At 42.7% G+C, this 18,915-nt stretch overlaps 1 protein-coding gene across 2 annotated transcripts in view; it reads left to right on the top strand.

Annotated features, from left to right (window-relative positions):
- Positions 1–18,915, top strand: part of VPS13C (vacuolar protein sorting 13 homolog C) — a 355,707-nt gene that overhangs the window by 262,854 nt on the left and 73,938 nt on the right. For both annotated transcript variants that reach the window (XM_044279821.1, XM_044279822.1), the window contains exons 52-62: positions 315–680; positions 2,558–2,647; positions 2,747–2,902; positions 2,986–3,250; positions 3,350–3,510; positions 10,230–10,351; positions 11,978–12,275; positions 12,589–12,978; positions 16,740–16,844; positions 17,049–17,213; positions 18,030–18,158. In XM_044279821.1, coding sequence (XP_044135756.1) covers positions 315–680; positions 2,558–2,647; positions 2,747–2,902; positions 2,986–3,250; positions 3,350–3,510; positions 10,230–10,351; positions 11,978–12,275; positions 12,589–12,978; positions 16,740–16,844; positions 17,049–17,213; positions 18,030–18,158 — 2,247 coding nt within the window. The remainder of the gene's footprint in view (positions 1–314; positions 681–2,557; positions 2,648–2,746; positions 2,903–2,985; positions 3,251–3,349; positions 3,511–10,229; positions 10,352–11,977; positions 12,276–12,588; positions 12,979–16,739; positions 16,845–17,048; positions 17,214–18,029; positions 18,159–18,915) is intronic.

Here is an 18,915-nt window from a genome sequence, read left to right on the forward strand (position 1 = left end):
AAAAACGCTGGTGTGAAAGTAGCCTAAAATGTAAAATCCACAGTATGTTCCACTTCTTGGACTCCCTGCTCCCATCTAGCATTCCAGAGAAGATGAGAGAGCTGTACATGGCCAGGTACTGTACACTGTAGTCAGTGGGAGGTACAGGACAGAAACAGCTGAGCATTTCACAGCTCTAAATTCCCTACGGCTTACTTTAACCCATATTCAGGTTATGGTTCTGCGTATGGTTTGAGTCTGTGTGGTTAGGGCTTTGACTTTCCTTTATATCCTGTGTGGGGTTTTTAGTTTTTTTATACTTGTTGTTTCTTCAGATTTCACCCATCACTTTAAATACTGTGCTGACCATCATGGCAGCTTTGAAACCACAGCCAAAGGACAATGAAGAGAAGGGACAATCAGTTGAACACAAGAACATATGGGACATAAGAACCACCGACGACTGCAAGAACTGGTTCCTGGGAGTGGATTCTGCCCATGAGGCAAACGAATGCTTTCAGAACCCAGAGTGCCCCTTGAAGGAGGAGAACTTTGGTTTAGAGGTTAAAGCGGTGCAGGTGACACTTGAGTGTGGTCTGGGACACCGCACAGTGCCCTTGCTGTTAGTGGAGTCTACATTTGCAGGAGCTGTAAACAATTGGACATCTTCCATGAGTGTGACTGCTGACACTACACTTGAGGTACTTTCATGAGCATACATATTTCTAAAGAAAAAACAGACATACATTTTCTACTACTGTTCTACAGCAGTTACCATATATGTTTAGTAAAGTGAGCACAAGGTAGAGTTGAATATGTTGTGGGCGTCAACGTATGCAACTGTTTGCTTTAGAGGAGTCAGTTGTAATTAACGCCAAATACATTTTTCTTGGAATGTTTGATGTCCTCACCCCATAAGGGTCCATTTACACGTCCATAGTGTATTGCGGATCCGCAATACACCCGGCCGGCACCCCCATAGAACTGCCTATTCTTGTCCGCAATTGCGGACAAGAATAGGACATGTTCTATTTTTTTCCGGAGCCACGGACCGGAAGATGGGGGGGGGGCTGCGCTCCAGAAATGCAGATGCAGACAGCACACTTTGTGCTGTCTGCATCCATTCCTGCCCCATAAAGAATTAATGGGTCCGCACCCGTTCCGTAACTTGCGGAACGGATGCGGACCCATTCTACGGACGTGTGAATGGACCCTTGGTGTACCTGATTTCTCTAAGTCTTGAGCTATGCACATCTGTACTCCAGACAAATCAAATCTTAAGCTCTAAGAATTTCCTCAGATGTTGCAATTTAAAATGAAAATCTTTGGAAAACTGCATCAGCATGGGTTTATGAGGTAACATCCTGTCAAACTAACCTGACCAGCTTCTGTGAAGAGGTATGTCCCAGGCTAGACCTGGAGGAGGCTGTGGGCCTTGTGTATCTACACTGTTCAAAGGTGTCCGCATTTTGGGGACCGCACATGGTCGGCACAATGATTGAGATTCCTTTTCTTGTCCGTGGCTGCGGTCAAGAAAAGGACATGCTCTATCTTTTTTGCGGGGTCTGCAAAATTGCAGAACGGATACGGACCCATTCATGCAGACGTGTGAACGGACCCTTAATGTGGATAAATATAATGTTATGCACCTGGGCCAAGGAACAAAATGCACAATTCAGTTGCCATGCAGCTGCTGCCAAGTCATTTCAAATCATGGGCTATTTCCAAAGAGGCATAGATACGTCCAAAGAGGTGAAGATGCGCATGAGAAAAACATAGCTTTGTCTTTATTAAAATCACTAGCCACACCACAAATGGAATATCGGCTACAGATATGGGCACCTGCATATAAGAAGGGCAACCAAGGTAAGTAATGACCCTGAAAAAAATGAGGGGCAGTGTGGTATGGTGTGTGAATAATAATTTAAAACAGCACTCACCTGCACTGGTTGTCCAGGTTCATGCGGTGTCTTGGTCCCTGTCGCTTCCTGGCACTGCATGGCCGGAAGTGTGATGTGCCGACTCCCTGGTCACTTCTGCCAGCTAATCAAAGGTCTCGGTTGTGACACATGCAGACTGTCTCGTGCGATGTCTGCACATGCCACCACTAAGACCAGTCATTGGCTGGCAGCAGTGACGAGCAGGGAGTTGGTATGTTACACTTCCAGCCAGATGGAGACTGGAAGCAGCAGGGATGGAGCCTCTCTGGCGGAACCAGGATGACCAGTGCAGGTTTTTTATTCGCACACCATGCCCCTTCATCCCCCAATTTTTTTTTTCAGGGCCTTGGACCATCCCTTTACGGTTTTACAGATTGGCATCATCACAGGCATTCTTTACTGTAAGAGCAGTGAGACTATGGAACTCGTTACCACACAGTTTTGTAATGGTTGTGTCATTAACAAAGGGGCCTTTGTCTAATGTTACATTGATATTCCTGCTAATATGCAGCTATTGGCGTCTGGTCAGATGGGCTTTTGCTTTTCTATTGATCAACAGAGTTACAGGTTGGGCTTGATTCAACCTCATCAAACTTATAAGTGTATATAAAATAACGATTTTCTGCTTTCCTGCACAGGTTCATTATTATAATGAAATATTTGCCGTATGGGAACCACTTATTGAACGAGTGGACAATGGAAAGCGCCGATGGAATCTGAAGCTTGAGGTAGTACTCTGTAGACTTTTCTTGTTCCTTCTTTGCACCTCCTGGAGGTTTTTGTTTTCCAGTGGTTTATAACTGTGTTTTTTTATTCTTTGTGGTAAGATGAAGAATAACCCAGTTCAGGATAAGAGTCTACTTCCTGGTGATGACTTCATAGTAGTTCCAGAGCCTCAGTCTGCGGTTAACATTACTTCTAAGGACACCATGAATATCACCATCTCTAAGTGTACTCTGGGAGTCTTCAGCAATCTGGCCAAGGTAATAAAAGTGGATATCAGATATCGGTAAACTAGATGAACAGCTTGCCATGTTTCTAACAGTATTGTTTATTTTGTACATAGGCTTTTTCTGAGGGCACTGCTTCTGCCTTTGACTATTCTTTCAAGGACCACGCCCCATTAATAGTCAAAAATGCACTTGGAGTCCCCTTTATGCTTCAGCATGGGGCCAATCTGCGGCTCTTTGGATCCTCAGCTCATGAGCGCATACACAATGTGAATGAAGGGCAGTGCTTGGAGCTTGAATTTGCATCCGTAGAGCCTCTGCATCGGGGGAGGTTATCAGCACTGCATCGTCAGGAAAGCAGTCTTTTTACACTTGGCATAGGTAGTTTTTTCTTTTTTTTTTCTTTTCTTTTTTCTTTAGTTGTAGTGGGGGCCCAAAAATGTTTATTATCGTTTTCTGATGTTCATTTCCTTTTTCCAGTTCCACAGGGATACACTGAGATAGCAAATATCCCAGTTACAAAGCCAGCGAGGCGGCTTTATAATGTGCGCAGTCCCCTACTAGAGAATTGTGTCTCCATTGTTGTACAGATAGATGCCACTGAGGGGAACAAAGTTCTTTTCGTTAGATCACCTCTTCAGGTATTTTTCATATTTCTGAAATGTATTTTAATCATTTTTTTTTTTGAATGTTGCATATTCTTATTAGTATAATAATTTTAGAAATGTATATGTAAAATGTCTACCTTGCTTAGAATACATGTATGAATGATGTTGTGTTCAAGCTGTGTCTAAAACTACGACATGTCGTAGTTTTATTTCGTATACAAGAGAAAATATGAGATCTGCACACCCTAGATGGTGGGTGCTCGTGGAGGACAGGCGTCAATTGATTCACAGAAGAAATCCATGGCACACCATTTGCATTTTATCAATTTAGTGTTTTTTAATCCATAGGAGTTTATACATCATCTTTTTGTTCCATCCAGAGCAATTATTCGAGCAATATAGTAAATTAAGCAGTACAACCCCAACGTTTATCAAGAATATATAGTAAAATGATAAATATTGTGGACGGAACAGTGATGCAAAGCTAGAGACTATAATTAAACGAAACAATATAAATCGCTGTAGGACGGTGTCAACATATAGTTTAGAAATTTCAATCTGAACCGACAAACAGCATCCGCTCAGTGGTCCAGGGCGGAAAGGAAAAAAATAAGGGGAGTAAAAATAGCAAAACCAGACTAAGAAAAATGAAAAGTAGCAAATATATACAACATGTACAATAATAGAGTGTAAAACATACTGTTAATACCTTTTGTGCATAAAGAAATACTCGTGATCATAACATTTGAATAATAAATATTAGATATTAGTAGTAGCTATAGGAGGCATATATATGGAGTCAGGGACCGTTTTGGAAGGTGAGGAGCGCTGAATGGTTAGGGAGGGTAATGGACATAGTGAATAAATCATTATATGGAGAAGCTAAGGGATCCAGGAATACAAGGATACAATTACATGGCACCCAGAGGAGTAGTTAAAAGAGACAGTGTAAGGAAAGTATAAAGTATAGAGTATAAAGTGACATGAATGATGTTCCTAAGGCAAAGGCATAATGTAGACGCTGCAGTCATAAAGGCCTCGAGAAGTATGGCTAATGTACTACTATAGCAAGAATATGCCGGGGGGCCTTACCTGTGACTTTGGATATACAAGGTCTGCTCTGGAGGTGTGCATCTGTCCGCCAATGCAGCCATTATATACAGGTTTAGGATGTAGCGTCCCTCATGAGGTGGCGCCTGCGTCAGAAGGCGCACGCATTATCATTGAATGCAATTACTAAAGGACGGGATGTCTGACGTCATGCGTCAGTGTTGTAAAAGACGGGTGCATGCGCATTGCATGATCTGAGGACCAAGGAGGGCCTTCTTCTCTATAGGTGCTGCTTAGGTGTATAGCAAAGCGATGTGACGGGACTCGATGTAAAGTTGTCTGAAAACAGAGCTTGGACAAATGATAGGTATATTAGGAGTACTGGGTGTGTTGAAAATTATAAAGAAGAAATTATAAAGAAGAAATTATATTATAGAGCTACAGGGGATATATGCAATGAAGGATAAAGAGAATATTGTATACATTATTATATTATATTATGGAGGAGATAGAAAAGGGTAGAAAAGAAAATGAGAAAAAGAACAAAGCCATGGAGTAAGAGGACAGGGAAGGAGGGGGGAGGGAAGGAAAAAGAGAAAAAGGGGGAAAAAAGGGGGGGTTGTTGGGAAGGGGTTGGGGGGGGGGGGAAGGAAAGGGAGTGGGTCGGAGAGGGGATATGGTTCTCACCCATGGTTAGATCATTATAGACCAAGATCAAGACTAGAGAATCTGAAAATAGAAAGGGGTAATATATCAGACATATTAAGAAAACATTGTGACATTAAATAATGTTGTCGGAAACACAATAAAATAAGTCTCCTGGTATATTACACCCTTCAGAGATTATAGTAAAAATCGCATTCCCTGTTAAGTCCTTTGGGCGATAATGTATCCAGACGATGTATCCAATAGGACTCCCGTTGTTTGAGTAATAGTGTCCGGTTGCTTCCTCTGGGTGCCATGTAATTGTATCCTTGTATTCCTGGATCCCTTAGCTTCTCCATATAATGATTTATTCACTATGTCTATTACCCTCCCTAACCATTCAGCGCTCCTCACCGTCCAAAACGGTCCCTGACTCCATATATATGCCTCCTATAGCTACTACTAATATCTAATATTTATTATTCAAATGTTATGATCACGAGTATTTCTTTATGCACAAAGGTATTAACAGTATGTTTTACACTCTATTATTGTACATGTTGTATATATTTGCTACTTTTCATTTTTCTTAGTCTGGTTTTGCTATTTTTACTCCCCTTATTTTTTTCCTTTCCGCCCTGGACCACTGAGCGGATGCCTTGTTTAGTTTAATTGTAGTCTCTAGCTTTGCATCACTGTTCCGTCCACAATATTTATCATTTTACTATATATTCTTTACAGATCCCTTGATAAAGGTCGACACCGACCGAAACGTTGGGGTTGTACTGCTTAATTAATTATATTGCTCTAATAATTGCTCTGGATGGAACAAAAAGATGATGTATAAACTACTATGAATTAAAAACCACTAATTGATGAAATGCAAATGGTGTGCCGTTGTTTTATTTCGGGCGCCTCTCGGCAAGTTTGCTGTGCTGCCGCCAGACCTCCCATCGGAACAGCCTGCCAGAGAAGGCTGCTGCTAATGTGAAAGTAGCCTAACCCTATAGCTTGGCAGGTACCAGGAGCACCACCAAAATGACATGGAAACACCTGCCACGGTTTGCAGGAAATTCCTGAAAAAAAGGGGGGATTGTTGAGAGGTATCCTACCCTAGTGTTCTTCAAAGAAACACTGCACGAGCTGCATCCTGTCTACATCAGTGCTGCTGAAGCTGCAAGGTCAAGCATCACGGGTGCAGTGCCCTCTAGTGGTTGGTGGGGCACAGTACAGGGAAAAGTTTGGTAGAAGGTGATCATTAGCTGCACAGGCCTAATACTGATGCCAAAAGGTTTAAGTATCCCTTTGAAAGTAGTGTGTGCTGCTGAGGATCCCTCATTCCTCAAAGTGTAAGGCCTCATGCACACAACAGTATTTTTTCACGGTCCGCAAAAACGGGATCCGTAGGTCCGTGATCCGTGACCGTTTTTTCATCCGTGGGTCTTCCTTGATTTTTGGAGGATCCACGGACATGAAAAAAAAGTCGTTTTGGTGTCCGCCTGGCCGTGCGGAGCCAAACGGATCCGTCCTGAATTATAATGCAAGTCAATGAGGACGGATCCGTTTGACGTTGACACAATATGGTGCCATTTCAAACGGATCCGTCCCCATTGACTTTCAATGTAAAGTCTGGAGTTCTTTTATACCATCGGATTGGAGTTTTCTCCAATCCGATGGTATATTTTAACTTGAAGCGTCCCCATCACCATGGGAACGCCTCTGTTAGAATATACTGTCGGATATGAGCTGCATCGTGAAACTCAGATCCGACAGTATATTCTAACACAGAGGCGTTCCCATGGTGATGGGGACGCTTCAGGTTAGAATATACTGAAAAACTGTTTACATGACTGCCCCCTGCTGCCTGTAGTTAACTCATTGGTGTCCAGTGGGCCCCCCCTCCCTCCCCTGTAGTTAACTCATTGGTGTCCAGTGGGCCCCCCCTCCCTCCCCTGTAGTTAACTCATTGGTGTCCAGTGGGCCCCCCTCCCTCCCCTGTAGTTAACTCATTGTTGTCCAGTGGGCCCCCCCTCCCTCCGCTGTAGATAACGCGTTGGTGGCCAGTGGGCCCTCTCCCCTCCCTCCCCCTTCTAATTAAATTCACCCCCCCCCCATCATTGGTGGCAGTGGAGAGTACCGATCGGAGTCCCAGTGTTATCGCTGGGACTCCGATCGGTAACCATGGCAACCGGGACGCTACTGCAGTCCCGGTTGCCATTGTTGCTTAGCAATTTGTAGAAGCTTCATACTTACCTGCGAGCTGCGATGTCTGTGACCGGCCGGGAGCTCCTTTTACTGGTAAGTGAAAGGTCTGTGCGGCGCATTGCCTATAGCACAGACCTGTCACTTACCAGTAGGAGGAGCTCCCGGCCGAACACAGACATCGCAGCTCGCAGGTAAGTATGAAGCTTCTACAAATGGCTAAGTAACCATGGCAACCGGGACTGCAGTAGCGTCCCGGTTGCCATGGTTACCGATCGGAGCCCCAGCGATTACACTGGGACTCCGATCGGTACTCTCCACTGCCACCAATGATAGGGGGGGCAATTTTAATTAGGAGGGGGAGGGAGGGGAGAGGGCCCACTGGCCACCAACGAGTTATCTACCGCGGAGGGAGGGGGGGCCCACTGGACACCAATGAGTTAACTACAGGGGAGGGAGGGGGGGCCCACTGGACACCAATTAGTTAACTACAGGGGAGGGAGGGGGGCCCACTGGACACCAATGAGTTAACTACAGGGGAGGAAGGGGGGGGCGGCCGCACTGGCCATCAATGAGTTAAAAACAGGGGGGGGGGCAGTCATGTACACATTTTTTCAGTATATTCTAACCTGAAGCGTCCCCATCACCATGGGAACGCCTCTGTGTTAGAATATACTGTCGGATCTGAGTTTTCACGAAGTTGAAACTCACCTCTGAAAAAGCTTTTATGCAGACGGATCTTCGGATCCGTCTGTATGAAAGTAACCTACGGATCACGGACACGGATGCCAATCTTGTGTGCATCCGTGTTCTTTCACGGACCCATTGACTTGAATGGGTCCGTGAACCGTTGTCCGTCAAAAAAATAGGACAGGTCGTATTTTTTGGACGGACAGGAAACACGGATCACGGTCTCGGCTGCAAAACGGTGCATTTTCTGATTTTTCCACGGACCCATTGAAAGTCAATGGGTCCGCGAAAAAAAACGGAAAACGGCACAACAGCCACGGATGCACACAACGGTCATGTGCATGAGGCCTAAAAAGAATGCACATAAATAGTGGCTATGTCTTTTTCTTGTGTATGTGCAGCAACCCAGATGGAGCGTGGAGAGGAGGATGGGAGTGGTTGTTACAGTACTCACGGGGGGATGGGTCCTCCTTCCTTACTTCCAGGGCTGGCATAGTAAAGAAGGGAGCCACACTGGATGTTAGTAGTTTCCCCCAGGACACATGTTGTTTGGGGTCTCCTGGCTGATAGAAGGTGGGGTGTTCTCGGTGTTGAAGTGCGAGTAAGGGTCCATTCACACGTCCGTAAGTGTTTTGCGAATCGCAAATTGCGGATCCGCAAAACACGGACACCTGCAATGTGCTATCTGCAATTTGCGGACCGCATATCACAGACACTATAAATAGAAAATGCCTCTTCTAGTCCGCAATTGCGGACAAGAATAGGACATATTCTATTTTTTTCAGGAACGGAATTGCGGATCCCGAAAAAAAGGATCCCGAAAAAACTGATGCGGATCCCGAAAATGCAGATTTGCATCCGTTCCAGCCCCATTGAAAGTGAATTAGTCCGCAAATTGCAGAACGAATGCGGACCTAAATTACGGACGTGTGAATGGACCCTAATAGTAGACCAAAGTAAATTAGAACAGATAACTTACGGTCTTTACTGTGCTGAAAGATGCAGAAACGCTTCTGTTCACGATGGAAGCACAAAGTCTTGGCAGAATAGTTTTTGTTTTGCTGTAGCGAAGTTTTCCAATGTTCTCTGTTTGAGTCCTCAAATAGCAATTCCTTACAATTCCAGCTGTTGGACGCACACCAAATCCAAAGTTTCTCTGCAATTTTTTTTTTGGAGGTACAGATTTATAAGCAGCAGTGCATACTGCAGACAGACGGTGCGGTGCAGCCCAATTTCCCAGGATGTTTATTTCACAGGCTATAACTTTATACACCCCCTTTCAGTTGCACACACCAGACGGACCTTGTTGGACTTCTCTAACTTTAGAAGACTAGGATATGCAGGCCCTTTATCTGCTTTTAGCTTCGCCCTCCTTCTGGAAACACATTTCAGAGACGGTCTCAAACCATGGTAGAACATCATCAAACATCAAGACATTATAAATTCTTATAAAATATGCACGTATCAGTTGTGAACTAAATATATCCAAAGAAGTCCACAAAAGCTCTACAGTGATACTCCAAGTGGAGTTGGCGCGAGCCTGACCAGATGCTAGCGATGTTTTCTGTATCTTTATATTGCATTGTTGATGTTTTTTTTACTGCCTGGCCTCGTCAATTATAGTGGAGAGGGCGCAGCAGCTGCAAAGAGCAGAACCTCTAGGTGCAATGGCAAAGCCCCCGTTGCTCCTAGAGACTCATTTATATTAAAACATTATTTTTGATAGCAGTGCGGGCACATATGAACATGGGACCAACCCAGATGACTTCAGCTGCCAAGTGCACATGCAGCAGTTCAGCCAGTGTCATAGGTACAAGTCTGCTGACAGTTATGCTGTATTTGATTGGTAGGGAAAGGTTTAATTTGAAGAAAATAATTGACTTTTGACTGATGTTGGTTCAAACTTGCAATGATGTGATTTGATCTTTCTTTATGCCTGTTTCAAAGATAGCAAAGTAACAGCAATTTACTTTCTCACCATGATTCTTGGCACGAGCTAAAATTGACTCTGATAACACGTCACAGTGTTATCTCGTGCCATCTTTTGACAAAAGCCATTGAAAGAGTTAAGCTACAACCTTTTTGTGCCATTTTTTACTTACCGCGTTAACCATCACCTGTACATGTCCTGAACATTGCAGTCTAAAATTATGTAATCATTTCAGATCAAGAACCATTTCTCAGTTCCCTTCACTGTATATAAATTTGTGCAAAATGTCAAGTTGCTAGAGGCTATTGGAGTTTGTAAACCAGATGAAGAGTTCCACGTTCCGCTACATTCGTACAGGTATGTATTAGACTAAGTATATTTTGGACCTTTTTTGCTAGATTTGTACAAAAGTGTGCACAGCAATTCATAATGCACCAGTGTTGGCGAAACAGGTTTTTCAGAATCCTATACGTTTTAGGAGACAAATACTTCACAAAAAAGAAAGTCCCTCCTATTACTAAATATTTCATTCAGACATCTAATCGAAGTTTGACAAAAGTTGAGTGCTCCGACAGTAGTTATTTGCCACAGGAAGGGATTCTTTAAAAGAATTGTGTAGATAGCCCCTGTCCAAATGCCCTATATATGGAATTATAGAGGAGCTTTCTCCTCTCCATGAGCCAGAGAGCACTCTTACAGAGCAGCTTCTCTTCTGGCATTCTCAAGACATCTTTGTATTACATCTAAATGATGCTGCATTTCCTAAAATCAGCAGTTTGCCTCACTATTTATGAAATAGGAACATTAAGATCGTCCCAGGATTATTCGTTAGTTTGGAAAAACATGAACTTATTGTGACAATTGTCCAAGGTTCATCACATGGTCACAGGACCACGTGGTGCCTCTTGACCAGTGATGCCAGAAGGTGCGGTAATGATCATTCTGGACATGCTTATGAATAGCTCCCCGAGTTTGTAATGTCGTACGATGGGGGGTAATGGCTCAGTACTATGAGCATCACGCTTATTAAAGAGGTTTGTCTGGTGACAGACTACTTTTAGTAAGGGTGTAATTTCACATGTACTGCCTTATATGTGGTTTGGCCACTGTAGTAAAGCACCACGTTATGTTATATTGTACTTAATGGACTAAAGGGGTGTCTCACTTAAGCAAATGGCATTTATTGTGTAGAGAAAGTTAATGCAAGCCACTTACTAATGTATTTTGATTGTTCATATTGCCTCCTTTGCTGGCTGGATTCGTTTTTCCATCACATTATACACTGCTCAATTCCAGGGGTTACGACCACCCTGCAGTCCAGCAGCAGTGGCCGTGTCTGCACACTATAGGAAAAAGTGCCGACCTCCATGTGCTCCCATGGTCCCGACCACCAGAGAGGCGGATGCTTTTTTTTCCGAATAGTGTGCAAGCATGACCACCACTGCTGGATTGCAGTGTGGTCATAACCCCTGGCCATGTGCAGTGTATAATGTGATGGAAAAATGAATCCAACAAAGGAGGCAATGTGGACAATCACAATACATTAGTAAGGGCCTTTGTCTACATGATAGTAGTGAGAGAGAGAGACCACCGCACACTCAAGGTTATCATGCAAATAAAAATTATTTTATTCTGACATGTCCTCCAATGGGTACAAAAGTAATAACGGAGAGATGCCAATATTGTGACTCCGAGTCTCATGACGTTTCGGTCGCCCTGGACCTTGGTCACATAAGTCACACAGGTAGAGTATAAGCAGAAAGGAGGACCCCCGTGGGGCAGTGGGAACGCACTGCGGGGGGAGGTTGTGGACCAGTGTGTGTACATGATAAACGCCATTTTCTGAATTGAGACAACCCCTTTAGGTTAATTAAAAATTCCTCACTGAGGTTTACTGCATTTGTAAATGCTTCCTGCACTGGTCTGTTCTGCTGTGTTCATTCTCATTTTCTCCCTTTTTTTCCGGTTTTATTAAATTTCAAGATGCCAACTCTTCTTGAAGCCAGTGGGTGCTCTAGCTGGGCAGTTTAAAGAGTCTACAACCTATATTATGTGGAAGGAAATGCTGCACAGGAGCAGTGAAGTTCAATGTACACTTCAGTGTCCGTCCACAGAGACCAACTTTCTGCCTCTTATCGTGAATTGCACAGCAGTGCCTGATGAGATCAATTTTATCACCAGTAATGGGGAAAAGGACTGGGACCCAGCTTACATAATTCATCTTTACCCCTCACTGACCATTAGGAACTTGCTACCTTACTCACTGAGATACCTGCTTGAGGTAATGTCTACAAAGATAGCCCTCCACAGTTCCAAGTGTTAACCTGATAGATGGTTGGATGGTTATACAATATATAAAGCACCCTTGTAAGGATAAATCACTTTCAGGGAGGCAGCCCAAAAATAAAATTCAGCATCTGCTACTGTTCCAATGAATTTCCAGGTTCTAATGCAGTTTAGTGCCAGATTGAAAGACTTCATTTTCACTGTATTGTTCACTATTTGTATTCAATGGCAAAATTATTGATGGCCCTGCATGAGGGGAGTACACCCTGTTGTCCCAGTAATACTGTAAGAAATTTGTCACATTTCAGGGAACAGCAGAAGCGCACGTGTTACCAGAGGGAAGCTCTTGTGATGTCCTGAATTGTCGAATCAGTGGTGAAATCATGGAACTTGTCCTTATCAAATATCAGGGCAGAAACTGGAACGGTCACTTCAGGGTTCATGATGGTCTCCCTGAATTTTTCCCTATATGTTTTACGGCTGAAACCTCTGAAGTTATGACAGTGGACCTCTCTGTGCACGTAAAACGCATTGGAAACCGCATGATCCTCTCTGTCTTTTGCCCATATTGGATTATTAATAAGACATCGCGCATCTTACAGTACCGCGCAGAAGACATTCACGTCAAACACCCATCAGACTACAGAGATGTTATACTTTTCTCTTTCAAGAAGAAGAACATCTTCAGCAAAAACAAGGTGCTCCAGTTTATTAATTTTGCGTGTTAGTCAGACAGTTCTGTACCTAACCCTTTAACAAACTATTCATGACTCAGTAGTACAGTGTGTGTACATAATACTATTTCTGGCCACTATATGACTTGTATCTGGCACTTAATCCCTGTGTATTCCACTGCACATAGAAGTAGAAAATAATCTGATTTCTAAAATTCTCCTACTCAGAAGCAGCCCCAGAATCATGGATTACATTACAGAAACGTACTGACCTGTATGGTTGTGAATAAAGCACTTGGGCTGCAATATGGGCTTCCTATTTAGTTGCATCTCTTTGTCATGTGTGTGGTGTGCATCTCTTCTGTCTCGCGCCTTTCCCTCCCCTCTCTCTGTTGACTTGTATTGACATGTGGTATATGATTCCTCTGTAAGCTGCTCCGTCCTGAATGGATTCAAAGCATAATTTAAATAGAAAAGCAATTATCAAGGGAAGGGGAGAAGATAAACAGCTGATAATCTGTGAACTAGACCTTTCTCGTTGAAACAACATTTTTCAAAGTTTTCTTATGGTCGCTTGTACTGTTGATTTGAGCATCCAATATTGACCGTGGATTTCTTCTGATTCTCTGAATCCTTTGATATTATGTATCAAAGTCTTCACTATTTAAGAGCGAGGAACATTTTTCTGAAAATGTTCCACAATTTTTAGACGCAGTTTTTCACAGATTAGTGAACCTCTGCCCATCTGTGCTTTGGAGAGATTCTACCTATCTAACTTTTATGTTTATTTTTTATACCCAGTCATGTGACTTCAGCTGTTTTTATTAGTACCGCTTACTTTTCCAATCTTTTGTTTCCCCTGCCCCAACTTTTTTAAGATGGGTTGCTGCCCTCTCACTTTCAACATCTGATGCGTGTTCTGTGGTCTCTTGTGAATGAAATATGGGTCCATGAGATTTACAAATCCATTGCGCTCTTTCTGTTTACATTTAATTACATTTTACACAGCGTCCCAAGTCTTTGGAATTGGGGTTGTACTACCATACAGACGTGGACAAAATTGTTGGTACCCTTTGGTCAATGAAAGAAAAAGTCACAATGGTCACAGAAATAACTTTAATCTGACAAAAGTAATAATAAATTAAAATTCTATAAATGTTAACCAATGAAAGTCAGACATTGTTTTTCAACCATGCTTCAACAGAATTATGTAAAAAAATAAACTCATGAAACAGGCATGGACAAAAATGATGGTACCCCTAACTTAATATTTTGTTGCGCAACCTTTTGAGGCAATCACTGCAATCAAACGCTTCCTGTAACTGTCAATGAGACATCTGCACCTCTCAGCAGGTATTTTGGCCCACTCCTCATGAGCAAACTGCTCCAGTTGTGTCCGGTTTGAAGGGTGCCTTTTCCAGACTGCATGTTTCAGCTCCTTCCAAAGATGCTCAATAGGATTGAGGTCAGGGCTCATAGAAGGCCACTTTAGAATAGTCCAATTTTTTCCTCTTAGCCATTCTTGGGTGTTTTTAGCGGTGTGTTTTGGGTCATTGTCCTGTTGCAAGACCCATGACCTGCGACTGAGACCAAGCTTTCTGACACTGGCTAGTACATTTCTCTCTAGAATTCCTTGATAGTCTTGAGATTTCATTGTACCCTGCACAGATTCAAGACACCCTGTGCCAGACGCAGCAAAGCAGCCCCAGAACATAACAGAGCCTCCTCCATGTTTCACAGTAGGGACAGTGTTCTTTTCTTGATATGCTTCATTTTTTCGTCTGTGAACATACAGCTGATGTGCCTTGGCAAAAACTTCGATTTTTGTCTCATCTGTCCACAGGACATTCTCCCAGAAGCTTTGTGGCTTGTCAACATGTAGTTTGGCATATTCCAGTCTTGCTTTTTTATGATTCGTTTTCAACAATGGTGTCCTCCTTGGTCGTCTCCCATGTAGTCCACTTTGGCTCAAACAACGACGGATGGTGCGATCTGACACTGATGTTCCTTGAGCATGAAGTTCACCTTGAATCTCTTTAGAAGTCTTTCTAGGCTCTTTTGTTACCATTCGGATTATCCGTCTCTTAGATTTGTCATCAATTTTCCTCCTGCGGCCACGTCCAGGGAGGTTGGCTACAGTCCCATGGATCTTAAACTTATGAATAATATGTGCAACTGTACTCACAGGAACATCTAGTTGCTTGGAGATGGTCTTATAGCCTTTACCTTTAACATGCTTGTCTATAATTTTCTTTCTGATCTCTTGAGACAGCTCTTTCCTTTGCTTCCTCTGGTCCATGTCGAGTGTGGTACACACCATATCACCAAACAACACAGTGATTACCTGGAGCCATATATATAGGCCCAATGGCTGATTACAAGGTTGTAGACACCTGTGATGCTAATTAGTGGACACACCTTGAATTAACATGTCCCTTTGGTCACATTATGTTCTGTGTTTTCTAGGGGTACCATCATTTTTGTCCATGCCTGTTTCATGAGTTTATTTTTTTACATAATTCTGTTGAAGCATGGTTGAAAAACAATGTCTGACTTTCATTGGTTAACATTTATAGAATTTTAATTTATTATTACTTTTGTCAGATTAAAGTTATTTCTGTGACCATTGTGACTTTTTCTTTCATTGACCAAAGGGTACCAACAATTTTGTCCACGTCTGTATATCCTATGCAAGCTAGTACTTATAGGCGTTGTCTCACTTAAGCACATGGCATTTATCATGTAGACAAAGTTATTACAAGACACTTAGAAATAATAATACAAGGCGCAGGGAAATATAAAGTGTGCGGGCATGGTCAACACTGATGGATTGCAGGGTGGTTGTAACCCCTAAAAACTAGCAGTGCATAATGTGATGAAAAAATGAATCCAGCCTGCAAAGGAGGCAACATGGACAATCGCAATACATTAGTAAGTGCCTTGTAGTAACTTTCTCTACATGATGAATGCCACTTGGTGAAGTAAGACAACCCCTTTAATCCATGTCACCTAATCTGTACAGGATACCCAAAACCTAAAAATTTCTACTAGTAAGGGCTCATGCACACGAACATGTGCTGGCCAGGCCTATGCTGTGGAACGCACCGACCATAGGGCCGCTATATGCAGATGTGGACCCATTCAATTGAGTAGGGTCTACGATCCACATCCGACGGTATGCATGCACTACCTTTTTGTGGTGCGGAGGCACAGCCCGAAACCGTTCCGCACCTTCCGGATTGCGGACCCAAAAATGTTGCGGTTTACGGGCTGCAATACGGGCCCGGCCGGCACACGTTTGTGTGCATGAGCCCTAAATAAGAGGCTGTAACAGTGGTGACACTTCTAATTATGCTTCTTTATGTTTCAGGATAATAATATTTTTGTTTTGTTGTGGCCATTTTTGTAAAAGTGAATGTCAGTTAGCTTCTCAAGTACTGATAGTAAGACTGCGCTTCTGTCAGCAATATTACCACAGTGACATTATTACCATCAGTTACTAAGAACGTTTGGGTGGAAATACTCTGTAGGCTGAAATCACACATGTCCTTTTGGTACAGTTATCCAGGCCAATGAAAGGACAGACAAATAGAATTACTTCCTTTATACCCTTACCCTTCCTTTTCAAACAACTCCTTGCTTTGGGGTGAAAAAACTGCATCAAAAGCTGCATTAAAAACTGCATGTGTGAGTCATGTATGTATGAGTCATCCATTATAAAAGCAAATTAATTTTAAACCGTAAGGATCTTCCATTGTACTGATATATATTCTTGCTTGATGCAGATCCAGCTGTGTATTTCCACAAGTTCCTGGTCATCTGGATTTTCCCTGGATACAGTAGGAAGTTATGGTTGCGTGAAATGTCCTGCTGGTAAAATGGAATACTTGGTAAGCGTCAGCTTTTTTGGGAGTAGAACAGAATGTTTTTTTGTTTTCCTTTTCACTTGTCGGGGTTCGCAATTTTTTTTTTTTTTTTTTTAATGAATTATTCCAGCTGATGGTGTATTGCTAGGAGATAGCTGTACAGTTAGATGATGTAAGTGTGATCATGTATACCTTTTTGTGTTAATACATTTAGTTTTTATTGTTCAGGTTGGAGTAAACATTAAAATGAGCAGTTTTAATCTGACACGGATTATTACCATGACTCCATTCTACACCCTTGTCAACAAGTGTGGACTGGAGCTTGAAGTGGGAGAGGTTGAAGCCGATGGGTCTTTGCCGGATCTAAAATGGCACTATGTTTCATCATCTGAGGTATAATGGCTCTTTTGCAAATAATCTAGCATTTCCAGTACATCATTAAATTGTGTATTCCGATAAGCATGTAGTTCTCTAGTGTGCACAGGGCCCATGTTCTACCACTAAGCACGTAGGCAGCAGGTTCTTATTTTACCATGGTATCACATAAAAATAACAGTCTACATGGTGCTAACTGATTCCGCGGCACAGGTAAAGGAGGCCTCTTTACACTGCTCGATACAGATTATCGCTAACTAGCATTCGTTCCATTTAAAGGTGCCACTGAGTGCTTGTTCATCGGGTAATAGATAATTGGTCATCTAAACTAGCAGCTAAGTCATTGTTTACCGACGGCAGATTGTGCAGTCTAAACAGCGATCTGCTGCCCACAAACGATGATTGGGAATGAGCAATGGCATTAGCAATTGTTCCTCCCCATACTGTAAAGGGGAACATCAGTCACCTCCGCTGATGAGCAGGTGATTGTCGGGAAGGAACGTTTCCTTTTGTTATTAAGGAGTAAAATAACAAGTAATCTCAACAATTAAACAAGCAATGAGATAATAGAAGGGATGTAATGAACTGCCTTCAGCATTGCATCAAAACAAGGGGGGTTGTATAGTAGGATCTTTTTCAAACTCCATTTGTTTGTTTTTATGCCTTTGCTTTGGGCTGTTTTGTTTTGAGGATGACATAACCCATATAACCATAGGCCAATGGCTGTAACAACAATGAAAGATGGGAAATCCAGGCAATAAGACATGATGAGATGATATTGTTTAGGTAGCGATCAGTACATAGATAATAGTTTGCATTACATTTTTATTGCAGTGTGTGCCATTCTGGCCAGAAAATGTCTCTGGGAAGTTATGTGTCCGAGTGATTGGCTGTGCTGGAACATCTAAACCCTTTTTCTTCAACCAGCAGGATAACGGCACTTTGCTTGTTATTGAGAGTATGGTAAGTAGATTGAGGAGTGCAAATACATGCTCTGTATGGCCATTTGTAGGTGGACACCTCACCATGCCCCCCTATAGGAGTGTGCTGAACGTTCCTTTCCAGTGCCGTGGGACTAACATGGCATTGGGTTCCCTTTAAAGCAGCTCTGTTACCACGATCAACCCTACTAAACCAGACATAATGCTTGTTAAGGCCCATCATTCTGATTTAAGGTTAGGGCACTGCGACATTCTACGACTGCAACACAACAGTCGCACAAAAATCCAACTTGGATGGATTTTTTGGGACTGTCTTGTTGCAGTATGTCGCAGTGCGACGCCATTGACTATCATTATAAAATATGTTGTACGACTTTTTGGCAACAAGAAGTCACACGACCCATGTTGTCATTTAGCTTTAGTCTTAAACTGTACCTTTTTTTGTCTGTATGATAAACAGCTGCTGAGAAATCTGTGTTTTTATTCATATGCAAATGAGGAATTGGAGCACCAGGTGGATGTTACAATGCAGTATTCAAATGATTGAGCCCCACCTCCTGGTGCTCCAATTGCTCATTTGCATATGAATAAAAACATCGATTTCTCTGCAGCTGTTTATCATACAAATAAAAGAAAGGTATTGTTTTAATCAACATGATTTACTAGGGTTGATCCTGGTGACGGAGCCTCTTTAATAGCTAGAACAGTGTCCCCTCGCCTTCCAAGTCCCTCCACTCCAAAATTGTTAAACCGTGGGGGGAATTCATCTTTCCCCCTAC

Source organism: Bufo gargarizans, chromosome 2 (assembly GCF_014858855.1).
Source record: "Bufo gargarizans isolate SCDJY-AF-19 chromosome 2, ASM1485885v1, whole genome shotgun sequence".
Taxonomy (NCBI): domain Eukaryota; kingdom Metazoa; phylum Chordata; class Amphibia; order Anura; family Bufonidae; genus Bufo; species Bufo gargarizans.